We start from the raw sequence: 27,796 nt of genomic DNA on the forward strand, positions 1-27,796 counted from the left end.
GTGCCCAGACTGCTGCAGACAAGGTCCCCACCCCCCCTCCCCTTCTCCCAGTACCATTCCAGTCCAGAAGCCCCGCCCCTCTCCCCAAGGGCCAAGTTGGGACGGGACTAAGATTTCGATTGACGGGTGTTCCAATCAATAGAAGAGCTGGGCGGTGGAGCTAAGGGGCGGGGGCGGGGCATCCCCCTCGGGTTGGATGGGGGTAGAGGGCGGGGTTTGGGTTAAGGTGGACTGGGGGTGATCGCTGCAGGAGGAGGGAGAGGGGAAGAGGTACCGCGGCAGGTGAAGGGGAAAAAGAGGGAGAGAAGAAAATTAGAGAAAAGAGGAGAGAGGGACGGAAGAAGGCAAAAGAGGAGGGCAAGGGAGACAAGAAGGGGAAAAAGAGAAGGGAAGGATAGACCGGGCAGTTCTGAAGGGACAGGCTGGACTAAAGGGTTGAAGTTTATGTCCTTATTGGGCGGAGGGGGGGCCTGAAGGGGGGGTGGTGGAAAACCAGGAAGTGACAGAGGGTGTTGCTAGGGCTGGGGAGAGGAGTGGGGGGGGCTTCAGGAGGGGGCGGGGGGAGGGAGGGAGGGATGGGGGGAAAGGAGGCTGGAGGACAGGTGAGACAGCAGGACAGGTGAGGCGGGCCCGGGGGGGTGGGGGCGGGGGGGTGGGGTGGGTGGGAGCCAGGTGGATGAGCGGCTCCCAGCAGCCAAGGGGGGGCGGGAGGCAGGAGGAGGCAGAGGGAGGCGGAGGAGGAGCCCCCCAGGAGCAAGCAGCCAGCGGACTGCCCGCGGCCTTCTGACCAATATTGGAGCAGAGCCCCGAGGCTCCGGCCCCCTAGGTCCCCCCGAGCCCACAGGGCCTGGAGGGGGACGACCAGTTCCCTACACCCTGCATCTCACAGACCTCTGCGGACAGCCCCGACGGCAGAGAGGTAAGCGCACCCTTCTGCTTTCCTTCCCGGGCGCGGGGTTCCCCTTCTCAGTCCGAAACTGCTGCAGTGTCCTTCGGTCGCCCTGTGGAGGGGGGACCCCCACACAGCCGTACGGCCGAAACAGGGATTCCCACCCTCCGGTTCTCTCCGGCGCTTTCGCTCTGGAACTGGTTTGGGCCGGGAGGAAGGGTGCGAAGGAGTCGCGAGGGCTCCCGGCAACTTTCTCAGCACTTCTCAGGGGCCCAGGTGGCTTATTTTTTTTCTGCGATGAGTCGGAGTAATTCGGCGCCGAGCGCTCCCCTGGTTTCTCCTCGGGGATGTTGGGGGACCCTCCCCGGGGCAGGGCTGAGGGAATGGAAACGCTGACTCCTAACTAGGACATCGCCCCCCCACCCCGCTGCTCCGGCGCGGTGAACTGGACCCCCGCCAGAAGTTCGGAGGGGGTGCCCGGGAGGCGCCGGGGCTGGGGGAAAGTTACCGGCCGGACTCTGCAGCCCTTCCCGGACCGCGCGCTTTCTCGCCGCTTTCCCTTTGCCCGCTGGCCGCGGCTCCCACCTCCCGCTCCCTCCCGCCCGGTACTCCCTCCTGCCCGGCACTCCCTGCCCGTCCCTCCGCTCCCGGTAACGTCTCCCCCTGGGCTGCTCCGCCGCCCGCCAGCTCGCCACCGTGCCCGCTCGGGACCCCGGAGCCCGCGGACTCCCCCCTCGCCCCCCACTTCCCTGGCGCTGGGACACCTGCCCCCACCCATGGGTGTGTGCGCGCGCGCGGGGGAGGGGGGGGTCGCCCGCATGCCGGAGTAGAGTTTGAAGGGGGATTTTGGGGGGGTTGTTTCGTGGAGTCTGCGGCTCTTTTCCTCTTCCCACCCCCTACCCCACCCCGCATCTGAGAGCGACGTGTCCCGGCCGGAGCGGGGGGGCTCTGGGAGCCGGGGGGCCGGCGTGGGCAGCGGGCTGTGCCCGGACACGTGCCAGCCCCTGCGCCCCTGCCCGGCTGGTGTCGGGAGAGAGGGCGGGGTCCCCGCTCCCCCCACCCCCCCACCGCGTATCAAAGGGCGGCTGAGACGTGGTGAGACCTCGGGGCGCCCTGGGGGGCGGGGAGTTAAGGTCCAGGGGAGGGGAGGGGCAGAGGCGCTGGGGCTCGCTGACCCACAGGAAACGAGCGCTGCTGACCTAGTTTGGGACACCGGAAGTGGGTGCTCCGAGGAGAGGGGGAGACAGGGAGGCAGGCAGGCGGTCCCGGCTTCCGGGCCAGGTGGAGGGCTTTCCGGAATTAGCGCTGTCCCCTGGTGCCTCGGACCCTTCTGCTCTGCTGCTGGGAATGGGAATGAGTCAGCGTGGCCCCTCCCCCTGCCTCTTCCCTTAGGGGAGCCGCAGGAATGGTGGGGGGAGAGACCCTGCGGGGCAGGGAGGGGTTAAACTGGGACAGGAACTCTGTGGTGGGGGAGGAGTGCAGGGGAGTAAAGCCTGGAGGATTATGGGGCTGGCGCCTTCCCCCCCAACTGGTTTGGTCACCCCTCTACCTGCCTGGCACTGCCAGAGGGGGAGTGGGCACGGAGGTGTAAGGAGGAAGGGTGGGTGGGCATGGGTATCATGTACCAGGCCGGAGCACACCGTGGAGTGTGTAGGCACAGGGGCTTATTTGTGACTTGGCTTAGGTGGTAGCAGGAGAGAGCGGAATGGGGGAAGCTCCCCCTGGAGCAGCTGATGAAACCTCGGAGAAATCTCTGCCGCTGCCTCCGATTCTGGCCCCGGGGACCCCAGACTCCCCCAGTGACACCTGTGTGTTAGATGGTTACCGTGGGCACCGTGCAGCCTGTGGGCACCCCTGGGCACTGCCCCCTCCCTTGGGCGCCTCCCAGGCACCGCCCTTCCACTCTTGCTCTGGGCTTTCAGGAAGGGGTTAACACCATTAGGGAAGGGGGCTCTGGAAAAGGAAGAAGGCAGTATCCACTGGATTTATGTGCCAGGAAAAGAGGCCACACTGAAATCTAGCAGAGTCACAGCTAGGCCGCGGGGAACTGGACCCCGGTATCCAGGAGAGAGGATTTGCCCCCTCCCCCTTGCCATGGTGCCCCCTGGTACTCAAGGGCCCCCAGCTTCTCCTTGGCTTGGCGCCTGCCCCGGGAGGGCGCGGCGGGCAGCGGGGGCTGGGCTAACAATGCACCATCGGGCCCTTTGTGTGCTTATACTTGGCACCCTGGGGAAGGGTGGGGGAGGGGTGCCCCCCTGGTAGGCATGGGGGGCGGGGCGCTTCTGGGGTGGGGACAGTGGAGATTTGGGAAAACCTGAAAAGAATAAAGGCAGGTGGGAAGAAAAGGGAAGTAGGTCAGATAAGGGGGCTAGCCCCCACCCTCATTCCAAGCCAGGCTAATGCACCACCAGCACCTCTTGGCTCCCAGATGGCATAAGACTGGCAAACAGGGAGCTGTATGTGGTTGGGAGTTGGAGGTCATAGGTCACTGTCACAGAGAACTGCCCAGATGGAGGGAGGAGGGCCTAGTGTTCCCCCTCCCCTCTGGTGGGCATAAAGCCCAGTTCCCCTGGCCCTCTGCCTCTGAGAGGCCTAAGAAGTAGGGAGCAAGAGTCAGAGGCCCCACCCAGGTGGGTAAGTAGGTGGGCATTCTGCCAGGTTACCGGCTCCAGGACGAAGGCCTCTGCTTCTGCTGGGCCAGCCTTCCAGCAGGCTTCCGAGACGGTGCCCACCTGGCAGAGAGCCTTCCCTTACATTCGAGACTACCTGATCTCTGCTGGGCTATACTAATGAGGGAGTGAGCGAACCTGTGCCTGGCTTGTACTTAGGCTGGGCAGAGGGGCGGGGAAGGAAGGTAGGGATGGGCAGATGGATAAGACCCTGGCATGGGTGTGTCTGTCCTGGCCTCTTCCCCCTCCTGCTGAGTAAACTTGTGAGTAAACTTGACGTTGTGCCCGGACAGTTTGAAACTATCTTAACTACCCCACCTCCCTAACCCCCCCCCCCCCCCCCCCCCCCCCCCTCCTCTCAGCAGCCCGAGTGAAACCAGGAACCAAGACAGGCCCGCAGTGGGATGGGGAAAGCACTGGCCGCCCACCCACCCACCCACCCTCACAGGCCTTGGAGGAACGAGACAGTCCCTCTCACCCTCTGGGCCGGGCAACTTGTTTTAATGGGGATCCCAGATGTGGCTGTCAGAGAAGATTTCTCTCAGAACAGGCTGGAATCCTACAGTCAGTCCGTCACCCCAGCCTTGGCCCCCAGATGTGTCTGCCCCTCTCACTGAGTGGACTTCATGGGATGTTCCCCAGCTCGTCACCCCCTCCCCACTCTGTGAACCAACCCTCTTTCTGCAAAATAGGCCGAGGGGGCACCGAGGGGGCCCCAAGGCGGCGGGCCTCAGCCCAGGGATGGGGGTGGGGAGGGCTCGGAGGTCGTGCCCACAGTGCCCACGTCCTCGTCTCGCAGAGGGAAGCCTCGTTCTCCTGCTGACCCCCGCACCAAGGACTAACTCAGCAAGCCCTGTGCCCCTCAGCCTCCCCAGGCCCAAGTCAGGCTCCTGAAGCCCGAAGTTCGGAGGCCAGACCCAGAGGGCAGGGCAGGGTGGCAGAGAGATCCCTCAGGCAGGCGGCTCACGTCCTGTGCGGGACAGCCCGGCCTGCTCTGCCAAAGACAGGACCCATGCGGGGCGCCCCTCGTCCCCGCAGGGCTTCTGAGAGGGGGCTCCCCAGGCCTTTGTTCCAGGGGCCTCATGTCTCTGGCTTTAGTTTCCTTCCTGTTTCCCCTCCTACACCCCCACCCCACCCATATGCCCCTTTCAACAGACATCCTCTCCTCCTTCCTTCCTCCTCGCCTCCCCTCTGCTTGGGCTCTGGAGTAGGGGGCAGCCTGGCCCCCCCATGAGCTCCTTCTCCATCCCTGTTTTCCCAAGCCAGGGCGCCTTGCCCATCTTTCACTCTCCCTACATTCTGTACACTACTCTGGCCCTTACCTCGAGGGGGGAGGGGGACCTAGATTGGCAAGAGTAGGTCAGGTGAACTACAGCTCCCATGGTTCACTGGGGTGCTTCACGAAGCCTCCTGGGAGCTGTAGTCAGCCTGAAGTTCTGGGAGAAATAGGCTGGAAATGTTGGGAGGGGGGTAAGGCGGAGGGAGAGCCAGGGATGGTGGCTTTCCTCCATGTTTGTCCTGCCTCGGCCTTCTCTGCGACTCTGACACCCACAGTTGGCCCAAACCCGATGCCAATGTCATTTATGCCCTCTGGGAAGAGAGAGTCCACCCACCCCTCTCTGGTGTCCCCACCCCAAGTGCCCACGCCCTGCCCCCAGGGGGAATGAAATTGGGGGCACCTTTCGAACCCCTCACCTGCTCCAGGCTCTGCTCATTCCCTTTATGGGGATCAAAGGGCAGAGCGCTGCCCCACCCACCCCCTCCCAGGCACAGGGGCTCCAGGGAGCCCGCTGAGAATTGCAGGGACTTTGGTGTCCAAGCAGATGCTGGGGGGGGAGGGGGGTCCTGTAGCCTGGCATCTGGTGCCTGGGAACACATCCCCCTCCCCCACCCCAAGGAGGGGCCACTGCTGCTCTGCCATAGGTAGCCGCCCATCACTGACTACAGGTCCTCTGTGATCCGGGGAGACCTGGAAGCAGCTGCTGCTTCTAGAGGGAGGGCCCCGGGAACTGGGGCCTGCAGGCTCGTCTGTCTGTGGGACCGAGGGTCCGGGGCTGCGCCAGGCTGGCATCGAGGGTGACAAAACCCTCCCCCACCCCTGCCCAGAGCTGGCATGAGAATCCTGCGAGCAGGAGGATTGGTGGGGGGAGGGCAGCACTGCCAGCATCCTGGTGGGTAGGTGCCAACCGGGCAGGGAGCTGGTGAGGGGCAGCTGGCCAGGGGCACAGTGCCAACTGCCAGCAGGAGAGAAGGGGAGGGGGCATTTCAGGGGACATTGCTGAGAGTCTCCCCACCCTGTTCCCTTCCCAGGCTCCAGTAGAAACTAACAACCAGTCCCTAGGCAGCTGGGCCTGGATTCGGGGGGCGCCCCCCAATAGCGACACCTCCCTCTTCGAGGTACCTGGCCCCTGGAAGCCAGGGAGAGGAGCCTCTTTGTTCCTGCCCGAACTTTACGCTGGGACCAGAGTCCTGGGTGCCCCTCCTCAGGCCTAGGCAGGTCCCACCCAACCCAACTGGCCAGGATGGCAACAGTCTTGCGCAAGAGGTGGGGCTGGGCCCTTCCCAGCAGATGCCCCCTCCAAGCTCCTTCCTCTTTCCGTGCCCGTTGCTGCCCTCCCTCGCCCCCAAAGAAGGCACCGTACCCATACCCTGGCCCTCGGCTCGGTGCGGCGCTGCCCCCTGGCCCGGTTGGCAGGGGCAGGCGCCCAGGCCAGGAGCTGTGGTATGTGAGTGGGTTTGGGGTGAGGCTGCAGGGAGGGCGGGGTGCTGCCCCGCCTGGCCCCTGAGGGCCCGAGCCTGTCACCAGGGAGGCAGGGTCTGGCCGGCTCCCACGGGGTGGGGGGCCTGCTCCCAAGCGAGGCTCCCAGGGTCTGCGCTGGGCATCAGCAACGCCCAGGTAGCAGGACCGCCCTCCTCCCCAGGCCCCTGATGCCTCTGGCGTACTCTGCCTCCCTGGGCCCCTGCTCACCCCTAGTTCCTTCTTGCCCCCTCACCTGCTTCCAGAGTTGGGGGGAAGGAGGGAGGGAGACAGGAGGCACAGGGATGGTGCCAAAGGCAAGGTTTTGCCAGATTCCCGGGTCCGTCTCCCACAGGGCTGGCTCTCTCCATGGCCCCTCCCTCTGAGCCTGAGGTGGGGGGGGAGGGAAGGCCAGCACCCAGAGAGTTAAGGCTGCTGGGGGAGGGGTTGGGCTGGGTCGTGGGCGGCCCCTTTGAAGAAGGGAGCTGGATTGGGGAACGGGCTCCCCCCATCCCGCCCCCAACCCGCCCATCAACACCCCCCAGCCCGGCCTCCCCCCTGCCCGCTCCCCCCAGGGGCCCAGGAGGAGTTGCAGCCACCGCCCCTCAGCGTGCAGGTGAGTGGGGCCCGCTCCCCAGGGACTAGGAGGCCGAGGCCCTAGGAAGTCTTGGAAGAAATGGGGTCGACAAAGGCTTGGAAAACAGTCTAGGGGCGGCAGAGAGAAGCCATTCCTGGGGAGATGGGGTAAATGAAGGAAGGACTGAGGGTACCGGGATATCTGGGAAAGATTTGAGAGCTGAGGGGACCAGAGAAGCAGAAAAGAACAGAAAAATGGACCCTCGGGGAGTTGAACTAGGGAGATTGCCAGGGTGGGAAGAGAGGGTTGGCAGGCTTGCCGGGCCAAGGAGCTGGGCTCAGGGGACCGGGCTGGGGTGTCTTCTGGGGCTGGGGGGCTCAGGTTTCTGCCGGCAGCATGGCGGGTGTGGGGTTACCAGGCGGCTCGGTTACCCGCCCCACAGACGCCGAGCCTCAAAGGGTGGGGGGGTGGGCAACGGGGCAGACCCTGGCACCTTTGGGCACACCTGTTAAACCTCCGTGGAGAGAGCCGGGAGCTGGCTGGTTACCCTCCGTAGCTGGACATGCCCCTTGAATCCTGGGGTCTTCCTGAGGGGATAACAGGCAGAGTGGGGCGCCCCCCGGGGAAGTCCGGTGGTTCCAGGGTTGGAAAATCTGACGGTCTCAGCGTGTCCCCACCCCCCCACACACATCCGCTCTCACTGTTCCCCACCCTACCCCACCCCCTCTATCCTCCTTTCTTTTCCCCTCCTCTATCCCTTCCTTAATCCAAGAGGCCGTCGTGAGGACTTTGGACAAGGGCATCGCCTCCCATGGCACTGCCGGGTCTTGAAAAAAGTAGGCGTCTGGTTCTGATTTGATTTCTGTGGTGTGCTCCATTCTTCTCTCGCCTTCTGCCCTCGAGTGGAGAAACTGAGTGGGTCTGGGGGAGACCCCATGGAGGATTCAGTGGGAAAGAGGAGGACGTGGCTCAGGAAGGGCCCAAGGGGCATAACAGTGGACAGAAGGAGTGGAGAGGAGGAGTTGAGAACAGGGATCATTCAGGAGAACCAAAGGCAGAAAAGGGAGTGAGGGAGAAGAGTATGTCAAGGAGAGACAGAGGGAATGGGAAGAATGGGTAGGGGGACACTGGAGGGTAAAGAAGTACTCCAAGAGGGCCGTTTCAGAGAAGTGGGGTTCTTCTTAACCTGGGCACCCCTCCCATCCCACCACCCTCCTCTCCCCTCAGAACTCCCTGCTGGAAGCCCAGGCTGCCATGGGCTCGTGTCACAAAGAGAGAAAAGTGGGTGCACTAGGGTCTTTCCTTCTTGGAGCCCAGGATGAGGGACTCAGGGGGAGGTGGGCTCCCCCCCAGTAGCACCGGGAAGCAGCCAGCTCCTCTCACCTCCTTCCCCCTTCGTGGCTTGCGGTCTCTCCCCTCCCTGTCTTGGCCCCCAGGAAGTGTGAGTTCTGGGGGTGGTGAGGTTAGGAGGGGGAAGGGATGGGGGGGGAAGCAGGCAGAAGCTGGAGGGGCTAGGGCTGGAGGGTGCTACTCCTCTGGCACCTTGGGATAAAGAGGCCTTCTCTGAAGCAGCCATGGCAAGCAGAGCAGCAGATGAGTCTTCCATCTCCTCTTCTCCTCAGGCTTCTCCATCTTACCAGGCGACCTTGAAATCCAAGGTTTGAGAATGGGTCAGAAAGGTCTGGCGGAGGCAATGGGCCCCCGGGTCTTTGGGGAAACGAGTCTGGCTCTTGGGTCATCCCCTCCTCCCCACCCCTATCCCCCCGGCCCAGCCGCAGGCCAAAGCCTGGGCTTCGTGCAAGCTAACTCCACAAAAACAGGAAGAAAACCTGAAGCTGGAGATGGGGTGGGGGTGGGGGGGAGAAGAGCATGGGGGAAGAGGTGCTGGAGGGAGGCGGGTGTTCAGGCGGTCCCATCTCTAATCTTTTTAGCTCTCTTTGAGGGTCTCCATGTTTTAATTCCAAATCTGTGGGACCTTAAACACTTCTCTCGGAGAAATCAGGCAGCTCTAGCCGGTGCTCTAGAGCTAAAGCCGACATCCCTGCCTCCACCCCGTCCTCCAAGCCCAGCCTCATCCTGGAGTCTGACAATGTTGGGGGGTGGGAGAGAACCAGGGAGGGAATGGATGCTTGTGTCTTAGTCCAGTGTCTATTTTCTCCCTCACCCCATAATCCTGGCTCCACCCCACTAAGCTGTTTCCCCTAATCCCAGAGGTGGGGGAGGTGGTGGTCAGCTTGCTTTACTCAACTGTCCACCACAGAGCTTCCTCAACCTGCCCATCAGCTGGCACCCACTAGCATCATTGGCCCTGCTCTTTATTGTAACCCGCAAGTCCCTGCTGCCTGGCATTGGCACCTGGGGCAGTACACAAAACTGCTTTACCCAAATCAGGGGCCCGTGGCCTCTGCCCTTTGGGCCCCGGAGAAGTCGGCGTGCCTTGCTTAGTGCCCACTGGCACCTGGGAGGCTAGCTGGTGATATTGGTCTCCCCCTCTTCATCTCTTTATTGCACCCCCCTCAAACCAAGATGGGGCAGATTTGACTCAGGGCCCAGTTTCAAGAGAGCTGCCCACCTGCCTGGCCGGTCGAGCAGGCCTGACAGTGAGGGGAGCCTGGGGGGGTGGGGGTGGGGGGTGGCTGGCAAGGGGGGAAGATTGGGGCGGGGCCCCCAGCTTCCCGTCCCCCCCCAAGGCAAACAGACCAAACAGACCTCGCCTGGTTCCCTGGCACCCCCAGCACAGCTGCCCTCCCCACCCCCCAACTACCACCACACCCGTCCATGCCCACGAGGTCTTAGCAAGAGGGGGCATGCCAGGCAGGGTGGGGATGGGGCCGCCCTCATGGGGCGTAGGGGGCTGGGCGCTCCGGGACGGAGAGGTGGGCAGGGTGCCCGAGGGGGAGTGGGCACACTGGCACCAACACCCTGCCTGGGAGAAAGAAAGGTCTCTGGTGGCCATATACACTCCCAGAAACCGGGACTGTGCCCCCTTTGCCTGGTTGGCACCAGCCTAGTGCCAGGTATCATTCAGACTGGCGTGGGTGCCAGGGTTCTGGGGGATCTCCCTGCAGAGGAACGGTGGGCCGGCCTTATTCCTCATGCGCTCTCCCCCTCTCTCGTTCTGCCCCTCACCCCCATAACCGGCATCCCCTTAGAATGGGCAGTGTGTGGCACTAAGGAGTTAAACACCCACTCTTGCCTGAGCCTGTGAGAGCTGCGTGGTGAACCAGGCTGCGCCCGTGACCTGACAGTGGGGTCAGCCAATCAGCACCCCCGCCACACCAGGTTGCCAAGGAGATCACCCCTGGGGTGGGAGAAGGAGGGAGGGAAACTAGGGGGTGGCAGGAGTAGGGGAATGGAAAGAGCCAAGGGCCCTCGGGTGCCCCGGCTCATGGCCGGCGGACCCCCAGGACAGCCCCCCCAGAGTGTCAGCCTGGGGTCTCCTGTGGCTGCCCACCTCAGGTTCTGGGTGTGTTCTGCTCCTGCCCAGCCTCGGGCACCAAGAGCCCTTACGGAGCCACAGCAAGGCAGGGAGGGCCCCCCGACGCGCCCCTTCTGGGGAAGGGGATACCTGTGGAGGCCCTCTCACCCCCAGAACCCCATGTGGGCAGCGCTTGCTTAGGCTCAGGGGCGGGAGAGCCTCCGTGTTCTGCAGTCAGGGAGGTGCACAGGAGAGCCGGCACAGACACAATGCTGCTCTTGTATCTTAAGGAGGAAACTTGGGGCCCCGCCTTCCCCCTCCCCCAAATAACTGAGTCCCCTCGGCCGGCCGGGCTGGGCAGCTGCTGTGGGAGGGGCGGAGGTAACAGGGACATAAACCGTGGGGCGGGAAGGGACCTTGGCCATGCCGGGCTCAAGGCCTTCGCTCGCACAGAGGAATCGACAGGCCCAAGGTCACACTGCGCGCAGCTCCCCAGCTGGTTCTGGGATCCACAGCCTCGTGGGCTTTGGTGGGGAGAGCCAGGGTGGTGGGAGGTGGGGAGATCCGGCCCCCCAGAGCCGGGGGCCCTCTCTGCACCAGAGCGGCAGCAAGTAGAGGGCCAAGCTTGGAGCCAGAGGGCCGGCTCGGGGCTGGCCCTGCTGAGTGACTCTGGGCAAGGCAGGCCGCCTCTCCGAGGCCCAGTTTCAAAATGAGCTAGGAACCCTTATGCAACCTGCCTCGCAGGGTCACTGTGGGGAAAGCACCTTGGAAACCGTCAATATCTGTGTAACAGGAGACCTAGCCTGCCTCCTACCTGGCTCTCCCGGCCCTCCCGGGCAGGCCGGACCTGCGCCCACCCCGCGGGTGCCCCCTCAGGGCCAGCGTGGGAAGGCCTCTCGCCCCCAGTTAATCCTCACCTACCTAGGCCAACCTAGGGGAAGAGGATAAAGTGGTGCTTGTGTGGCCGCTTCCAGGGCCTGCCTGGGAATGGGGGAGGGGGAGATGGAATCTGTGAGGAGGGGGTAGGAGCGGGGAGCCTAGCCTATTGTCAGTGGGGGAGGGGTCGGGCAAGATGCTTATCTTCTGGGCAGGAAGCACCAGAGACACCCCAGCGCCCTTGGTGGCTGTTCCCTGGGCCCCATTGTTGGAGGGGGGAGAGGATGTAGGGGGGCCCCTGGGAGCTGCACATTTCCCGTCCACTAGATAGGGAGGGGCGCTCCAGATGGGGAGAACCTGGTGGAGGGAAAAATTAGGGTAAAACTCCATTTCATTTGTGATTCCTTTTTGTGGTCTTTCTTCTGTGTCCATCAGCTCCTTTGAGCTGCACCAACCTGTGGGAGAGGTGAGATATCTGCAGGGAGGCTTGGGAGAGCAGAGATCACACTACCATAGAACGTCTCGAGTTAAACAGCTTAGGGATCTCTTAGAAGCACAGCCAGAGGTGAAAGTCCTGCGCTCCCAAGTCGGGGCTCACACCAAGAGCCGGCCGCTTGTTATCTGCATGACGTCGGATGGCCACCTTTGTACCTCAGTTTCTACATCTGTAAGGAGTTGGACTATTAACCTTCTCTAAAGCTGCCATCCCATGGTGGCTCACAGATGAGGAAACTTGAGTTTTGGTGACCTGGGCAAAAATCACACTGTGAAAGCAGTGGCGGAGTCAGGGTTAGATTCCAACTCTTCTTTTTGCCCAGTATTTTTCCCCAGGGATTCTCAAGCAATGGCTTCTCACAGGGAGAGGGAATGAATGGAGCTGCTGAAGCTGGGGGTTTGGCTGAAGAAACTCCCCTATGTTTACTCCTTCCCTCAGAATCCCAAGCTCCCTCTCCTAACCCTGTCTTTCCATCCCCCCTGCAGGTGAGGATGGGGAGCCCTGAAGACGACCTCATTGGGATTCCCTTCCCAGATCACAGCAGTGAGCTCCTCAGCTGCCTGAATGAGCAGCGCCAGCTGGGCCAGCTGTGCGATCTCACCATCCGAACCCAAGGCCTGGAGTACCGAACCCACCGGGCGGTGCTGGCTGCCTGCAGCCACTATTTTAAGAAACTCTTCACTGAGGGAGGTGGGGGCACGGGGGCCAATGGCGGAATGGCTGCCTCCTCGGGGGCTGGCGTCTGCGAGCTGGACTTTGTGGGCCCAGAAGCACTGGGGGCCTTGCTCGAGTTCGCCTACACGGCCACCCTCACCACCAGCAGCGCCAACATGCCCGCTGTCCTGCAGGCGGCGAGACTGCTGGAGATCCCCTGTGTCATCGCTGCCTGTGTGGAAATCCTGCAGGGGAGTGGGCTGGAAGCCCCTGGTCCCGATGAAGATGACTGTGAGAGAGCCCGCCAGTACCTGGAGGCCTTTGCAACTGTGGGCACTCGGGTGCCCAATGGGGATGACAGCCCCCTACCAGCCCCCCTTCCACCACCACCACCCCCGACGCGGCCTGTTCCTCGACGAAGCCGAAAGCCCCGAAAAGCCTTTTTGCAGACAAAGAGGCCTCAAACCAACCATCTGGCGACTGATGTGGCTGCCATCCCCCCCCATCCCTTTACCTACCCAGATGAGGAAGAGGCACCAAGTGGCATGGGGCTAGGCGATGGCTACAGCCCCCCTGGTGGGGCCAGGTCACCCCCCGAGGGGCACCCGGGCTATGAAGGATATGAGGGGGAGGAAGAGGAGGAAGATCTGGTATACCCTCCAACCTATGGTCTGGCTCAGAGTGGAGCACCCCCCCTGTCCCCCGAAGAGTTGGGCTCAGACGAAGATGCCATTGACCCCGACCTGATGGCCTATCTGAGTTCCCTGAACCACGAAGCCCTCACACCGGGGATAGATGGCCAGGACAAACTGGTACGCAAGCGTCGTTCCCAGATGCCCCAAGAATGTCCAGTTTGCCACAAGATCATTCATGGGGCGGGCAAGCTACCCCGACACATGCGGACCCACACTGGTGAGAAGCCTTTTGCCTGCGAAGTCTGTGGCGTCAGATTCACCAGGTGAATTTCCGGGGGGTGCAGGGGGCAAGAGGGCACAGGAGAGTGCCATACTCACTGAGAACCGGAAGGGGAGGGGCCCTGGGCGGAATGACCCCAGCCAGGGAGGACTACAGAGGAATGCAGTGGAAGTGGAGGGATGGTCAGAGGAGGGGGCAAAAAGGCCAGATGAACAGTTCAGAGATATTGCAATAGGGCAGGTGGGTACCAGGCAGAGGAACAGAATGAAGCTAAAGCGGATTGTTGTTTATCCTTCATTCTCAAAGGGGGACAATGCCATGATATGCAAATATGGGGGCTGAAGTCACCGGCCCCACTTTCCCCTCCAGAGCCGTCTGGTCCAGTGGCCAGGTAGAGATCAGGACGACTGCTCATGGCCCTGGAGGCAGTGGGAGACCTCGACCTTTTTAAACCGAGGTCTTCCCCAGATCTCGCTTTATTTGAGGCAATGCCCCTTCAGCGATAAGGCTAGGTACAACTGAGGCCAAAATGGGGAGGAAATAAGGAGGCCCAGTGCCTGAGGGCAGAGCTGCAGGGATGATGGGCTGGGAGCAGGAGTGAGAGCGGGGCTGGGGGGAAGGTAGCCCCCCACAGAAGGCAGGTCAGTCAGGCCTTTGCTGAGGCCCTGAGGCCTTTGCCGAGGCCCCGAGGCCTTTTCCAGGCCTCATTTTTACCTGCAGCTGCTCACCTTGTCTCTTCTACCCCCCCCCCCCCAGGAATGACAAGCTGAAGATCCACATGAGGAAGCACACTGGTGAACGGCCATACTCGTGCCCACACTGCCCGGCACGCTTCCTCCACAGCTATGACCTCAAGAACCACATGCACCTGCACACAGGCGACCGGCCCTTCGAATGCCACCTGTGCCACAAGGCCTTCGCCAAGGAGGACCACCTGCAGCGCCACTTGAAGGGCCAAAACTGCTTGGAGGTCCGGACCCGCCGACGAAGAAAAGATGATGCACCTCCCCACTATCCCCCGCCCCAGGCGCCCACCCCAGCTGGCCCTGGCCTTGACCTTTCCAACGGGCACCTGGATGACTTCCGCCTCTCTCTGGCGCGATTCTGGGAGCAGCCGGCCAGGGCTGTGCCGCCTCCTCCTCCTCCCCCAGGGCCTCCTGAAGAAGATGAGGAGGAGGGGGCCCCAACCACACCCCAGGCCGAGGGTGCCATGGAATCCTCTTAAATGGGAAAAGGAGTATTAGGGGTGGGTCCCGGGTGGGCAATTTTGCCCAGGACGCGGTCTGAGCACAGACTGGACTGTGGGTCAGGGGTCGGGTCCGACTGCCTTCTGTAATTGGGCAGCCTTGGGAAAGTTTTGCCTCTGCCCCGTTAAGGGGAGACAGATATATATATATGTATATATACATACAGAATATTTTGTATATATAATATATATATATACACCCCCACAGTTGTTTAAAGGCGGGGTTTTCCCGCCCGGGCCTTCCTAGGATTGAAGCCAATATTTTCGATTTGGGGGGCCCTTTTGGTTGCGGGTTTTGGGGGTGGGATGGGGATTAAACCCCGGCCCCGCCCCGGGCAGGGTGTGTGGGGGGTGGGGGCCCCCCTTTCCTGGTTTCTGTTCCCCTTTTCCTGGCAGGGATTATGCAAAAGCAGGGGCGGGGAGGGATGGCGGGAAGGAGCGGACTCCGGGAGCCGGGAGTTGGGAGGCAGAGCGCGGAGAGGGAGGCCGGGGCCGGGGGCGCCCCCGCCCGGCTCCCGGCGCTGAGTCACGGGGCCCGGGGAGCGAGCGGGGGCGGGGGGGCCCCGGGGGCGGCAGGAGGCGGCAGGAGGCGCCCCGCCCCCCGCTCCCCGCCCGCGTCCCCGGGCAGGGAATGTCTTGTTCCCGCCGCTCCCCGCCCGGGGCCAGAGGGCTGGGCGGGCCGGGCTCCGGCCCATGCGGCCGCGCCCGCGCGCCCGCCCTCCCCGGGCTCTCCCTTCCCCGCCCAGGTGCGCCGCGGGGGGGGCCCCGCCGCCGCGCCCCTGACTCACGCCGCCCCCGGGCGGGCAGCACCCGCCGGCTGGGGGGGGGGGAGGAGGAGGGCGGCCTGGGGCGGGTTCCGGGCCCGCTGATCCCACCGAACCCAACCCGCGTGTGGGGGGGCCCTCGGGGGCCCCGCAAGGTTTGAATGTGTTGAGGTCTTCCGGGGGCTGAGATATTTTGCCCGCGGCCCGCCTTTCCGCCCTCCCCACCCCCTTACATAGTATTTCTGTTGGTCGGTAACGTTTGGGATGTTAATTTCTTGATTTCGGGAGGAGGGGTTGGGGACCTGCCGCTTGTGGTGTGGACCCCACTGTGGTGGGTCTATTGGGCTGTGGGGGGCCCTTTCCCTTACCCCAACCTGTTTTTACCTTTCCCTCCCTGGTGGGGGCCCTTTTGGGGGGTTCAGGGGGTGTTTTTTCCTTCATGCCCATTTGCAAAGGTAGGCCTCCGGGAGGGGGGCAGGGGAGGGGGTAAAGGGGAAGTCCCTGTATTTTTATTGATGATGTAATATATTGGGGGGGTTGGGTGCCCCGGGCCCCATCTTAGCATTTCAGGTGGTGGGGGGGGGGAGGGAGACTGGGGACACCTTGGCCTCCCCTCCTCATTCCCTTGGCTTTTCCAGTCAGTGCCTTAGGGTTGGGGGGGGCAGTTCCCCCTCTCCTGCCCCATTCCCTTTCCCTCCCCTCGGGTGTAAGCAACAGAAAGAAAATAATAATAATTTAAGATTCGCAGTTGTCTCGGTGGTCTCTTCCTTCTTTAATGGGGGTGGGGGACTGAGAACAGGCTGGTTCGAAGGGGATGACCAGGGACTGGGAAGCCGAGGAGTCCGTAGCTATTTCTGGGGAAGGGGTGGAGGAGGGGGAATGGGAATATGGACCGAAGGCGATGGAGTCGGGGCAGACTGTGGGGACGGATCACGGTTGTCTGCAGCTTCATCACCACCGACCTCACCCTCGTTCTCCCGTTGGTCACAGCCAGCATCTGTGTCCTCATCACTGGGAAGTCAAAAAAATGTAGTGAGGGGAGGGGAGCCAGGCTTTCCTTTCTCTCCCTCCCCCCCCACAATTACTCTTCCTGAAGTGCCCCGGCTCTTCCCTCACCCGGAGCCACAGGCTGAATCGGGCTTAGAGAAGAGCTTCTTGAACCTGGCCTTGCCCAGGAGAGTCTTCAACTTCTTCTCAAACCCCCTTCGCTTCTCCTTGCTCAGTTTTTGGGCTGAAGCCAGCCACAAGCGGGGACGCTCATCATCGCTGGAGTCCCTGAGAGAAATCTCGGAATGTCGGGATCCAGAGGTCGGTTCTGGACCTTCCTAGAGAAGTGACCCCTTCTGGTGTCCTCCCCCTTGGAACCCCCCCTCCCCATGCCCGAGTCCTTTAGAACTCACAGCTCCAGATCCAGGTCCCCCTCGGGAGTCAGGGGGGCTGCACACACCGAGCAGGTGTTAGCCAGGAGTCGGAAGCAGGACCTGCAGAAGAGGCCTGCGAGGCGAAGCCCAGGGAGTAAGGACTAGGGAGCATTTGGCCCGACCTCCCATTCCCTTTTTTCTCTCCTCCTCCTCCCACAAATTTCCTGGAGCGCTTCCTGGCCCCCACCACCTCACGGGGCCACAAATGATGGAATATCATGCAATAATAGAACTATATGTAAATTGCAGAAAGGGTGCAATGCAAATTAGGCCAAAATTCACAAATTTGTGTCTGCTTTATGCAAATAGCAAAATACATATGCAAATCTCCATGCCCATATGCAAACGAGTCCATGCACAGCAATAACATGAGATCCAAATGTAAAACCAATGCAAAGCTTATGTAAATTATGGATCACAATTGATTGCAAATGATATTGAATTATAGATTTAAAATTGGAAAGGATCTTAGATGCTAGTCTATTTCTATTTTACAGAGAAAAGAAACAGATATAGGGAAGCAAAATGATTCCCTAGGTTTCAGTGACATAAATGCGACTGGAACCTAACCTTTCAGGTGCCAAATCCAGAGCTCTTCCCATGGGACCATGCAAGACTCCAGGGATTCCTGGCAGGCCTACCTCTGCAACCCGGGGTGCTGCAGGAAACAAAGTCTTCCATCTCCCGTGCATTTTGAGGCCTCCCGCAGCCCAGACAGTAGGTTTCATGTATTCCCAGACGACCGATCAGTGGTGCTAGGCGGGGGAACCTGCAGGAGGGTTTGGGGTACAGCTTCTCGATGGAGCACTCTCCTCCAACCCACTCGATGGATAATGGGAACCAGTCCTTTTTTCTCAGTATTTTTGTCCTTTGGGCAACCATTAGGAAGGTCTTCCTTCAGTTTTATCCCCACTGAGCCAGCTATTCTTTCTCTGGTCCCATTCCCCTTTCTATCCTGCTAGAGAACACTTCACCAGAGTATCCTGAGGTACCTCTCACTTTGCATCTTCAATTTAGGAGCAAATTTTCACTGTGACCCCAGATCCTCTACAGTTGAACTTTCCCTTCAGGGAGGAGGGGGAGGGAGAAAAACCTACTTGGCAGCCAGGATAAGGAGGATGTTGGTGTGCCCCTGGTCAGCTGCCCGGCGCCTCACTGCCCCCAGCAGAGAAGTAGACAAGCTGGATCGGTGGGTCAGCAGTTTGTTGTACAAGAAGGAGATCCGTTCCTGCATGGGGTTTAGTGCTTAATCTTTTGAGGTCCAACAGTAGACAGATTTTTACCCAAATTAAAGAGAAAGGTTTCCCTTGCCTCCAGTTAGGTAAAGGCACTTGGGAGAGAGGGGACAACTGAAGTTACCCAAACTCCCCATTCCTTTGACCACTAACCTCCTGTTTGGAATAAGATGGCAACCCTCCCTTCACCCCATCCGCTGGGACCACAGCCCCTTCACCTGCTCCCGGGAGGGGTAGTAATATGCACAGATGATCCGACTCGTTCGTTTGACATAAGTGCCAAAGAGGGTAACAAAGAAACACAGCCCATACATGAGGCCTGTGGACAAGGTGTGTGTTACTGAGGAGGAATACAGGACCCACCCTGTACCCTCCATTGCGCAGTCCTGATGACGGCAGGCTGAGAGACCCTAGTCCAATGTTTTATAACTCCTAAAACAGGTTCCATTTTCTGAATTTCCCTTCCTTCCATCAACTTCATACTCTTGATAGTCATTATAATAAGAACTAACATTTATTTTCTTTTTTTAGATCAGACTGGAGATTTCATAGGTATTAGGAATTCTGAATGAGGGAATTTCTTCCATCAAAGCAGATAAAACCCTACTCAGAAACTTATAATCTTAGAGTTAAGAGATTTAATGACTTGAATGGGGAAGATCACACAGTATGCATCTGAGTCAGAACTTGAACTCAGGCCTTCCCGGCTTTGGACCTGATACTGTGCCACCTAGCTGCCCTGGTATCCCATATAACACTCTCTTATTATAAAGCATTTCATCTTCATTGTCTCATTTCATCCTTACAACAGTTGAGTGAAGTGAGGAGAGGTGTTGTCATTACTAAGATTAAGTGATTTGCCCATGATCACACATTATATGTCAGAACCAGGATTTAAATACAAGTCTTTCTAATTTTTAAGGCCAGTGCCCCCTTATTAGAACTATGGCCTCTCAAGTCACTATCAATTTTGCCTAAAATTGGCATGTTTTTCTCACTTCGGTATCCCCAACATCGTTGACTTGTACTTGAACTTGCATTCCACTAAAACCTTTCTTTCACATGAAATTAAGTCTATTCATGTCTCCACTAACCTATCTTTGAGCAGTTGACTTTTTGAACACAAATGAAGTACTTTACATTTGTCCTTAACTATCTTTGTCTCTTCCTAGGTTTGGTCTACCACACTAATCTGTAGAGATCTTTTCAGATGGTTGCATCTGGGATGCTGCAATTATCCTCTTCCATTTTGTATTATCTATAATTTTTATTAATATGCTACTAATGTAGCAGCCAAATCAATAATTTTAAAAATAAGAAAAGAAAAAAGAAAAAAAAAAAAAAACACCACATAGCAGACCAGGGACAAATCATTAAGTACTTTACTAGAGACCTCCCTCCTATTTGATACACACTATTAGCCACTTCTGTTATTTGGATCTTCGCATTCAACTAATTCACATCCACTTTGTGATTTTGTCCTTTAATCCACTTTTTAAAATCTCAGCTTTCCAAGATTAACTACATCTTCTAGCACTATCTAGATCTGTAAGTCCCTCTCAATACCCCATGAATAGTTACCAATGAGTAAATAGTTTTTTTGGTCTGGTTTTGATGGACGAAGAAGGCAGCGTCGGGATAGAATGGTGATATTTCCTCGCTGAAGGATGTCAAACACAGACACTAGGTCACGGTAGATTTGTCCAACATAGCCTGTCCCATGTACAGTCACCGACACCAAGACAGGGTCTGGAAACACAAGCGACAGTACAGGTAGTCAAATTATCCTGTCTCAGTTCTCCCTTTTTGAGAGGGTCACTATTAGAGTTAGGAAATATATCCATTAAAGATAGGGAAGAAGAGGTGCAGATCTTCACTTTACACACATTTATACACACACACACACACTCATACACATGCATACACACATATACATATACATACATACACATTTGCCCAGAGCCATTCAAAATGACATAGAACCATCCTAGCTCAAAGCAGGCAGATAGTAGAATCTATGTTCAACTCTTGTCAGCCAAAATAATCAAATCAAAAAGCAACTGGGTGATGTGATAGAGCACTGGACTTGATTTAGACTTGTAGTGGATTTAGAGCACCAGCCCTAGAATCAGGAGGTCTTGAATTCAAATTTGGCCTCAGATACTTACTAACTATGTGACCCTAGGCATTAACCCTATTGCCTCACCAAACAAACAAACAAAAAAGAAGACCGAAGTCCAAATCTGTCTCATTCACTTAACTATTTGTATGACTCTGGGCAATCCATTCAACATCTGTCTCAGTTTTCTCATCTATAAAATGGGGATTATAATAGTACTCCCTCCCAGGATGGTTATGAGGATCAAATGAAATATTCTCAAAGGCTTTTGCAAACCTTAAAGAATGATATAAATGCCATTATTATTATTAAAGAGAGAATTGAATTTGGAGTTGGACAATCTGGGTTCAAAGTCCTACTTTGGTGATATTGGATAAATTACTTCTCTTTGATGAATCTGTTTCTTCAAATGCATATGAAAACCCTACTGGCCCAAAGGGTTGAAGGGATGACCACTATTACATAGGAGATGCTGGGGATGGACTCAAAAATAAATAACATCCTTTCTAGTTCTAAATTTCACTCTCTTTTGATCCAGGACAAGAGGTAAAAATTGGTTGGAAGTTGAAAGAAAAGGAAGGAGATTAAAAATTAGACAAAGATTAAGGGGGTGGGTCTGAGGAGTTCAAAGGAGGGCAAATGGAGGAAGGATAGGGTGACAGGTGGGGTGCTCCTACTTCGAGCCACGATCTCCCCCTGCAGCCAATAACGAGCCAGATCCAGAAGCCAGAAAATGGCATAATCCAGTACCACTAGTATCAATACCACTAGCAGATGTCGGATTAGGGTGAAGGCCGCCAAAGTGTAACGTATCCGCTCCATCCTAGATAGGTATAAGGAACCTGAAAGGAAGAAGAGTCTGGGGAGAGGAAGGCTGGTACCTGAGACTCAGCACATACAGCCAGAGCTACATGGAAGTATTGCCCATAAAATGACAGGATGATAAGAAAAGAATTCTTTCTATTATGGGATCCCCCTACCTCTACCCTATACCATGACCCTGTCCACTAAGAAATAAAATGTCCTAGTTGGTCAAGAACAGCTAGGTAGCACAGTGGATAGAGCTCTGAGTCTGGAATTAGGAGGACTTGAGTTCAAAATTGGCCTCAGATACTCACTAGCTGTGTGACCCTGGGCAAGTCACTTAGCCCCGTTTTCCTCAGTTTCCCCATCTGTAAAATGAGTTGCAGAAGGAAATGGCAAAACCACTCCAGTATTTTTGCCAAGAAATCTCCAAATGGGTTCATGAAAAATCAGATACAACTCAATAATAACAATAACACTTGTTGAAACAACCCAAGAAATGGTATGGTTGGTATTGATAGTAACTAGACTTCTGTGATATGGGATCCTAACATTCTTACCCCTTGTCAGCCATCTTTTGACCCTTCCTCAGGCACCTCCTAATACTCTCCTTAGGAAACTTGTGTCTTTCGGAACAACAAAATCACCTGGCTGGATATATCGTCTGCGCTCTCTGGAGCTCAGGGGCAAGACCGAAGGCAGACCAGCCTTGATCCGGATGGCATCCATACGCATGAAGCGGTTAGTTATATAGATGTTGTCAAAGTTGTCCTTAGTCAAGTAATGATAGCGGTAGAAGAGGGCTCTGGAGGAGGAAGAGGTGAGGGAGATTTCAAAACCCGAAGATACATTTGAGGCTGAGCCCACCCACCCTAGGAATTTGTACACTAGGCAAGTTTGAAAGCTGGGCTCTCTGCAACCCCCACAACTGTCCTTTTGAGATTATGAACCTTCATTCTCCCAAATGCAGCTTAATTTAAAAATCTGAGTTATAGAGAAGGAGATTTTCTAGTCTTACATACACACACACACACACACACACACACACACACACACATACTATATATAAAATAAACAAATGTACTTATAAAAAGGAAGATAAACCATGATGTAAATAATCTTAATCCAAGAGAACAGATGATGAAACATACTTCCCTCCGCTCCCTAAAGAGGTGGAGTACTACTGTCACAGAATAGGATATATATTGTCAGAAGTACTGCAGGAGGCAGCTAGTTGGTGTTAAGGGGAGAGTCCTGGCTTAGAGTCAGGAAGAGCTGAGTTCAAATACAGCCTGAAACATATCTTAGCTAAGTGGTCTTGGGCAAGTCATTTATACCTGCTCGTCTCAGTTTCCTCCTCTGTAAAATGAAGGAATGGCAAACCATGCCAGTATCTTTGCCACGTAAACTCCAAATAGGTTCATGAAGAGTTGGATACAACTCAACAACAATAACACTTGTTGAAATAACTCAACAAATGGTGTGGTTGGTACTGATAGTAACTAGATCTTGTAACCACAATTCTCAGTTTCCTTAACTGTAAAATTGGGATAATAATAGTACCTACTTCCCAGGTATATTGTGAGGATCGAAGGAAATGATATTTATAAGGCATTTAGCACAGTGTCTGGCATATAGTTGTTGCTACATAATTGCTAGTTACTAGTATTGTTGTTACTGTCACACATGGTTCTTGTGTTAATTAGTTTCCATAAACATTTTTTGTTATTGTTATAGGAGAATTTTACTGGGAGAAGATAATAGAAAATGTCTTTTTAAAAAACATCAATGAAACTTAAAAAAAAAAAAAAGGCAACCAATCTGCACCCCCCTGGGACATGTTTATACCTTCCTACCCTTAGTCTTAGGTTTGGGATTGGTCACTATCACTCTGTAAATCCCTTCTAAGAAAAGTCTAAGAAAAAGTGCTTCTCTCTCCAAGACCTTTGAGACATTGAAATCCCCACTCCCTCCTCCCAGATCCCCCCTTCCACATTCCCCCACCCCTTACTGGAGATAGAGGAAAATAAACAGGAATGGAGTGGTGTGACCAAGCAGGCCCAGGGTCTCTCTGATTGGATGTAGCTTCAGGTTGACAGCCTCTTGAAGGTCAAAGGCTACCTGAGCCAGGCTTCGGGAAGAGTTGAGATTCACTTTGAAGTGATGGGAGGCTGTGACGTTGAATTCAAACTCACTCCGCACTCGGTTAATCAATCGAATCACCGCTGGAGGAGGTAGGAGGAATAAGAAGTGAGCAGAGTCAGAGTAAGGGTACAACCCCATGGAAGAGGAAGAATCGAGTATGAAAGAGCAAAAAAACACCAGTGGGGTGTGAGGAGGTATTCATTTCTTCCAATCTCGGGTGCCTGCCAGGTGCCAGGCACTGTGATGGGGTAGAGTATACCAGAGACCATGGCAAACTGCAAAGATCAATAAACCAAAATGTTTTGCCTTTGAGGAGTTTTTGCCCTCAAGGGGAGATAAAGCACATAAAAGTATTTTTGTGTTAGAATATTTCACATGTAGACCTGGACCCATGGGGTAGCCTTCTATGGAATATGAATGAAAAGAGGAGCCTCTAGAATTGAGAAGCAGAAGACTGCCCAGCCTGAAAAGATTAGCTTGTTGGGAATTGGGGAGCACCTGCAGGTAGGAAATGGGTCAGGGTGACTCACGGGTACCAATGGTGGAACGCAAGAATGGCTGTATGTAGTGGGGGATGACGCAGAACAGCTGAGCCACTGGAAGGGCAGAAGTGAGAGAATGGCAAAATCAGAAAGAGGGACAGATCGATGGAGTCACTTATCTCCCAGTGTCAGCCATGTCCCCCAGCGACTCTGCTATTTCTTACTTTTCTCCTCCATTGGTCTACCTTCTTTGGTTTTATGCCATCCCCATTGAACCCAAGTCTCCCCCAGCCCCATCCCTCCTCCTTTCCTTATTGCCTCCTCCCCTTCCCATTATCCAGTCCCACTGTACCCAGTGATTTCCCCAACCACTTCTATCACGGGCCCATCCTCACCACTGGCCAGACCACAGAGTAGCAGCTTGAAAGGCATGAGGATGTAGCAGAGGTGGTAGAAGAAGGGTATCGCCTCCATGCAGCGATTCTTGGCGTCATCAAAGATCCTGGCACATTTCCCATAGGGTGAGCCTAGCTCAGAATTGCAGACATCACCGATGTGCAAAAGCCAGTACCACACATTCCGCAGGGCCCTTACTGGGGAGGCAGGAGTGGGGGCAGAGTGAGCATCCAGTGAATACTTGGACACGTCAACGTATGGATGGATAGATGGATGGGTTGACACTATTCTTTCACACATTTTCTTTCTCTTACCCAGAACCTACTTCTACTATAACTGATCCTCTTTCTTTTGTGACACAGTGTGTCCAGAAAGGAGAAACAGAGGATAAAGTGGGGAGTTAGGGGGCAAAAGAGACAACTTGGGTCAGGAAAATGTGAGTTCAAATCCAACTTCAGATACTAAGTCACTTAACCTCTGTGTGCCCTCAGTTTCCTCATCCCTAAAATGGGGATAATAATAACTTCTACCTCCTAAGGTTGTTGTAAGGATCAAATGTGGTAATATTTGCAAAATACTTAGCACAGTGTCTTCCCTTTTCCCCTTCCCTGTTCTTATTTTCTCACTCTTTCTTCCTGGAGGTATCAGGGCCTCTGTGCTGCCTCCTAGAAGTTCTGGCTTCTCAGGAATGGAATTGGATGTGGGGGGGGGTGTAGGGTAGTGGAGTGGTAGGGTAGTGGGGGGTGTTGGTACAATGGGCATGGTTGATAGTCTTCTCCCTCAAAGTAGGGCAACTCATTTGGGACTAAGGAAGAATCTGGATCTCATTTCTCATTCAAGTGCTAGGTCTGGAGGACAGGATCATTGGGTTTTTGTTTTGTTTTTTGCTTGTTTGTTTTAGATTGGGTCAAATTATATAGAAGATGGACTGATGGGAGAATAGCCCAGATTAAAGATGATCACATGAGGGAGAAGAGTTAGAGGGTGAGAGGAGGAGGGAGTTTCACTATGCCATTTTGCAATAAAGAGAGTATACTGCTGACAAATGAACTGACCCACGTGCTTCACACCATCCATGATGGCACGGAAAAATTTCCGGATCCGGTCAGCCACTTCCTTGGCCTTCACTGCAATGGCCTTGATCTTTCTCAGGGCACCTAGTAAGAAAGAGCAGGGGATAAAGAGGTCGGGGTGGGAGGGGGATCCTTCCCAGAGGTCTGAGCTCTGACCCCTAAGGTAAAGAGGAGATTGGCCCAGAGCCTGGGAACATAGTACTCTCAGTATTTGAGAGGGGACGCTAGATTCATGGTCAAAAGGCAGATTTTGCCACTTACTAAGTGTGCAATCACTTAACTTCCCCAAACTGCTTTTAAAATGTATATTAGAAGAATTCTTTCCAAAATCCAAACTAGATTTTTTTTCCCCAGTGGCAGTGGTGACAGAGGGTATTCCAACTGAGGTCATTTTGGGAGCAGAGGTGGCCTATATATAGCTCAGTTGACCCTTGCCCTAGGAGGTTAGGGAGGAAGGAAGGACCTGAAGCAATGGAACAGAAAGGAATGTGACTCAAGGTGTTTCATGGCCACAGGATTAGCCAACAGAGAAAGTTCTGTAAGAGAAGTAAGTTCAGATGCTGTGGGAGGAAGCAGGCCCCTGCCCATCTTCCCAAACTGTAACTGATATATTTGCACTACCTCCCTTTCAGGGCAATTGTGAAGAAAGTGCTTTGTCAACCTAAAGTTGTTGCAGGAATGGGAAGGGTTCATCTGGGAAGAGAGAAGAGGATGCAGGGATTCCATAGAGTCATAGGAAGAGGATTAAGAGTTTGAAGGCCTTATTTTAGAGATAAGGATAATGAAACCCAGAGAGAAATAATTTGTGACAGGTCATAGAGGCTATAAAATGAGCATTCAAATCAATATCTGGTTCCAAATCTCTTCATGAGACTAGACCACCCTCCTTTCTAAGACCCCTCACTATAAAGTAGAAACCACGATGTCATATATTCAGGACACTAGGATATTGAAGTGAGAGGGGGAAAGGGAGGGAGAGGCAGGAAAAAGGCAATAACCTATGGAGGAAGAGGAGAAGAAGGTGGCAGGAAGGGAGGGAACTCTTACTGAGGAGGGGCTGTCGGGCCCTCTGAAGCACTTCGGCACTCTGGTTAAGGGCCAGCTCTGCCCCACAAGCCACAGAATCACTTGCCCTATTGAAGTTTCTGATAATGTTGGCACAGGGGCCCTGAATAACCAGCCCGAAGGCTGCAATCAGCAGCAGTGTCCGGCTTTGTCCTGGCAGAGATAACAAATGTCTCAGCATCCTCACTGCCCCTTCTCAGATTCCCAACCACAAGTTTTTCATTTCTTCAAGAGCCTCCTGCAATGGGAGCTAGATTGGTATTTGGCTACTGATGCTGTTTCACTCCCCATTCCATCAGAGACCACTCCTGGAAAGTACTATACTCTGCATATTCTAGAGCCAGCCTTCCTCATCTTCATCCCAGGAAACCACCTTTCTTATCCTTCACCCCAAAATCCTGCTTTCATCATTTTCATCCCCAAGTGTAACTTTCCTCATCTTCTTCCCAGGATCCAAACTTTCTCATCTTCACTCCCAAATTCAATATCCCTCATCTTTACCCCAAATCTCACCTTCCTCATCTTCAGCCCAAAATCCAGTATTAATCAACCTTCATCATCTTTCCTCTCAAGTCCAACCTTCTTCATCTTTACTCCAAGATCAAACCTCCCTCATCTCACTCTAAATCTAATATTCCTCGTCTTTACCCCAAAATTCAATATTATCTTCATCTCCAAATCTTATCATCTTCATCTTTACCCCAATATCAAACTTTTCTCATCTTCTCTCTCCAATCCAATATTCTTCATCTTTACTCCAGGATCTAACCTTCCGCATCTTCACTTCCAAATCCAAAATCTTCACTTTCAAAATCTTCATCCCAAATCTAAACTTTCTCATCTTCACTCCAGGATCCAATCTTTCTCATCATCAGCCCCAAACCTAACCTTCCTCATCTTGGGGTAACCCAAAATTCAACTTTCTTCATCCTTACCTCAGCCACCCTCTTTTCCTAGGGGTTCAGAGCTCCCTTTGCCATCACCTTTCTGCCTTTTTTCTTCAGAACTCAAACTAATCATTCCTGCCTTTGTATCTGGAAAGGTTTGGTGATGGATTGCTCTACTTCTTGACTTGTTTGTGACTTACCCTTCTCAAGGCATTACTCCCTTACATGTGTTGTTTCCCTGATTAACACATAAGCTTCTTGAGGTCAGGAACTATCATCTCTAATTTCTATTTGTATCCCCAGCAGTTAAACATAATTATACTTTGCCTCTAGTCCCTCATTGTTCCTATAGCTGCCCCCTTGATGCCCAGTGTCCTCCTAGGTCCTGGCCCTCTTTCCAGTGATTCTTTCTCTCCCCTATCCTCTAGGTTTCTCCCAATCTTGACACCTTATCAGTCCATTTGTCTTTATCCCAGCTCTCTTTTCTCTTCTCTGCAGTGACAACCCAGCCTCTCTCTGCCCCATCCCACCCCATCCCCAAACCTGATGTCATTGGACTCACTAGAAAAGGCCTGAGGCAGCAGTAGCAGGACAGTGATGCGAACCGAGCTGGAAAAGCCCATACCTAGGCCCAAGAAGATAGCTAGAGAGAGAGTGATCACTAGGCAGGTCCAAGGACTACGCCCCTGCAACAACAGACCCAGAAGCCCATAACTGGTAGCCAGGGCAAGGCCCAGGATAAAGCCACCCACACTCTGAGCCACTTCTTGTCTCTTGTTTTTCTCCCTTGCCCACAAAGGGGTCTCTTTGTCAGCCATGAATTTAAGGTACAGCTTCTATACCCATCTATTTGCTGGTCTCTTAGAGATGCCCTCTGGGCTCTGTGAAAAGGCACTACTTTCTTAAAGGAGCCACAAGCTTCTCTCCA

General features: G+C 55.1%; 2 protein-coding genes across 6 annotated transcripts; one reads left to right on the forward strand and one right to left on the reverse strand.

Annotated features, from left to right (window-relative positions):
• Positions 1-584: 584 nt before the first annotated feature.
• ZBTB7B (zinc finger and BTB domain containing 7B) lies at positions 585-16,772 on the forward strand. Of its 4 annotated transcripts, none has more exons than XM_031966688.1 (5): positions 585-619; positions 12,148-13,274; positions 13,988-14,468; positions 16,041-16,044; positions 16,762-16,772. In XM_031966688.1, exons 2-3 carry the CDS (start codon positions 12,154-12,156, stop codon positions 14,454-14,456), a joined length of 1,590 nt encoding a protein of 529 aa, XP_031822548.1. In that variant the 5' UTR covers positions 585-619; positions 12,148-12,153; the 3' UTR covers positions 14,457-14,468; positions 16,041-16,044; positions 16,762-16,772. The 4 variants fall into 4 exon arrangements, with proteins under 4 accessions (XP_031822548.1, XP_012403645.1, XP_031822550.1 ...); XM_012548191.3 differs by lacking the exon at positions 585-619 and adding an exon at positions 694-919; XM_031966690.1 differs by lacking the exon at positions 585-619 and adding an exon at positions 6,768-6,911.
• DCST2 (DC-STAMP domain containing 2) lies at positions 15,995-27,780 on the reverse strand. Of its 2 annotated transcripts, XM_003768060.4 has the most exons (15): positions 27,431-27,780; positions 25,964-26,134; positions 24,899-25,000; positions 23,843-24,040; positions 23,496-23,561; positions 22,832-23,045; positions 21,468-21,625; positions 20,694-20,858; positions 19,479-19,646; positions 18,116-18,216; positions 17,760-17,890; positions 17,304-17,431; positions 16,642-16,735; positions 16,358-16,516; positions 15,995-16,252 (listed from the first exon to the last, which is right to left on the reverse strand). In XM_003768060.4, exons 1-15 carry the CDS (start codon positions 27,684-27,686, stop codon positions 16,090-16,092), a joined length of 2,274 nt encoding a protein of 757 aa, XP_003768108.1. In that variant the 5' UTR covers positions 27,687-27,780; the 3' UTR covers positions 15,995-16,089. The 2 variants fall into 2 exon arrangements, with proteins under 2 accessions (XP_003768108.1, XP_031822547.1); XM_031966687.1 differs by lacking the exon at positions 20,694-20,858.
• Positions 27,781-27,796: the final 16 nt, after the last annotated feature.

This window comes from Sarcophilus harrisii, chromosome 4 (assembly GCF_902635505.1).
Source record: "Sarcophilus harrisii chromosome 4, mSarHar1.11, whole genome shotgun sequence".
Classification (NCBI taxonomy): Eukaryota; Metazoa; Chordata; class Mammalia; order Dasyuromorphia; family Dasyuridae; genus Sarcophilus; species Sarcophilus harrisii.

Coding starts and splice junctions, on each gene's coding strand:
- ZBTB7B (XM_031966688.1), top strand. CDS start 12,154: ATGGGGAGCCCTGAAGACGACCTCATTGGGATTCCCTTCCCAGATCAC. Junction 13,275..13,987: donor TGTGGCGTCAGATTCACCAG/GTGAATTTCCGG, acceptor CCCCCCCCCCAG/GAATGACAAGCTGAAGATCC.
- DCST2 (XM_003768060.4), bottom strand. CDS start 27,686: ATGGCTGACAAAGAGACCCCTTTGTGGGCAAGGGAGAAAAACAAGAGA. Junction 25,001..25,963: donor GGCCCGACAGCCCCTCCTCA/GTAAGAGTTCCC, acceptor CTTTCTTACTAG/GTGCCCTGAGAAAGATCAAG. Junction 16,253..16,357: donor GATTCAGCCTGTGGCTCCGG/GTGAGGGAAGAG, acceptor TTGACTTCCCAG/TGATGAGGACACAGATGCTG.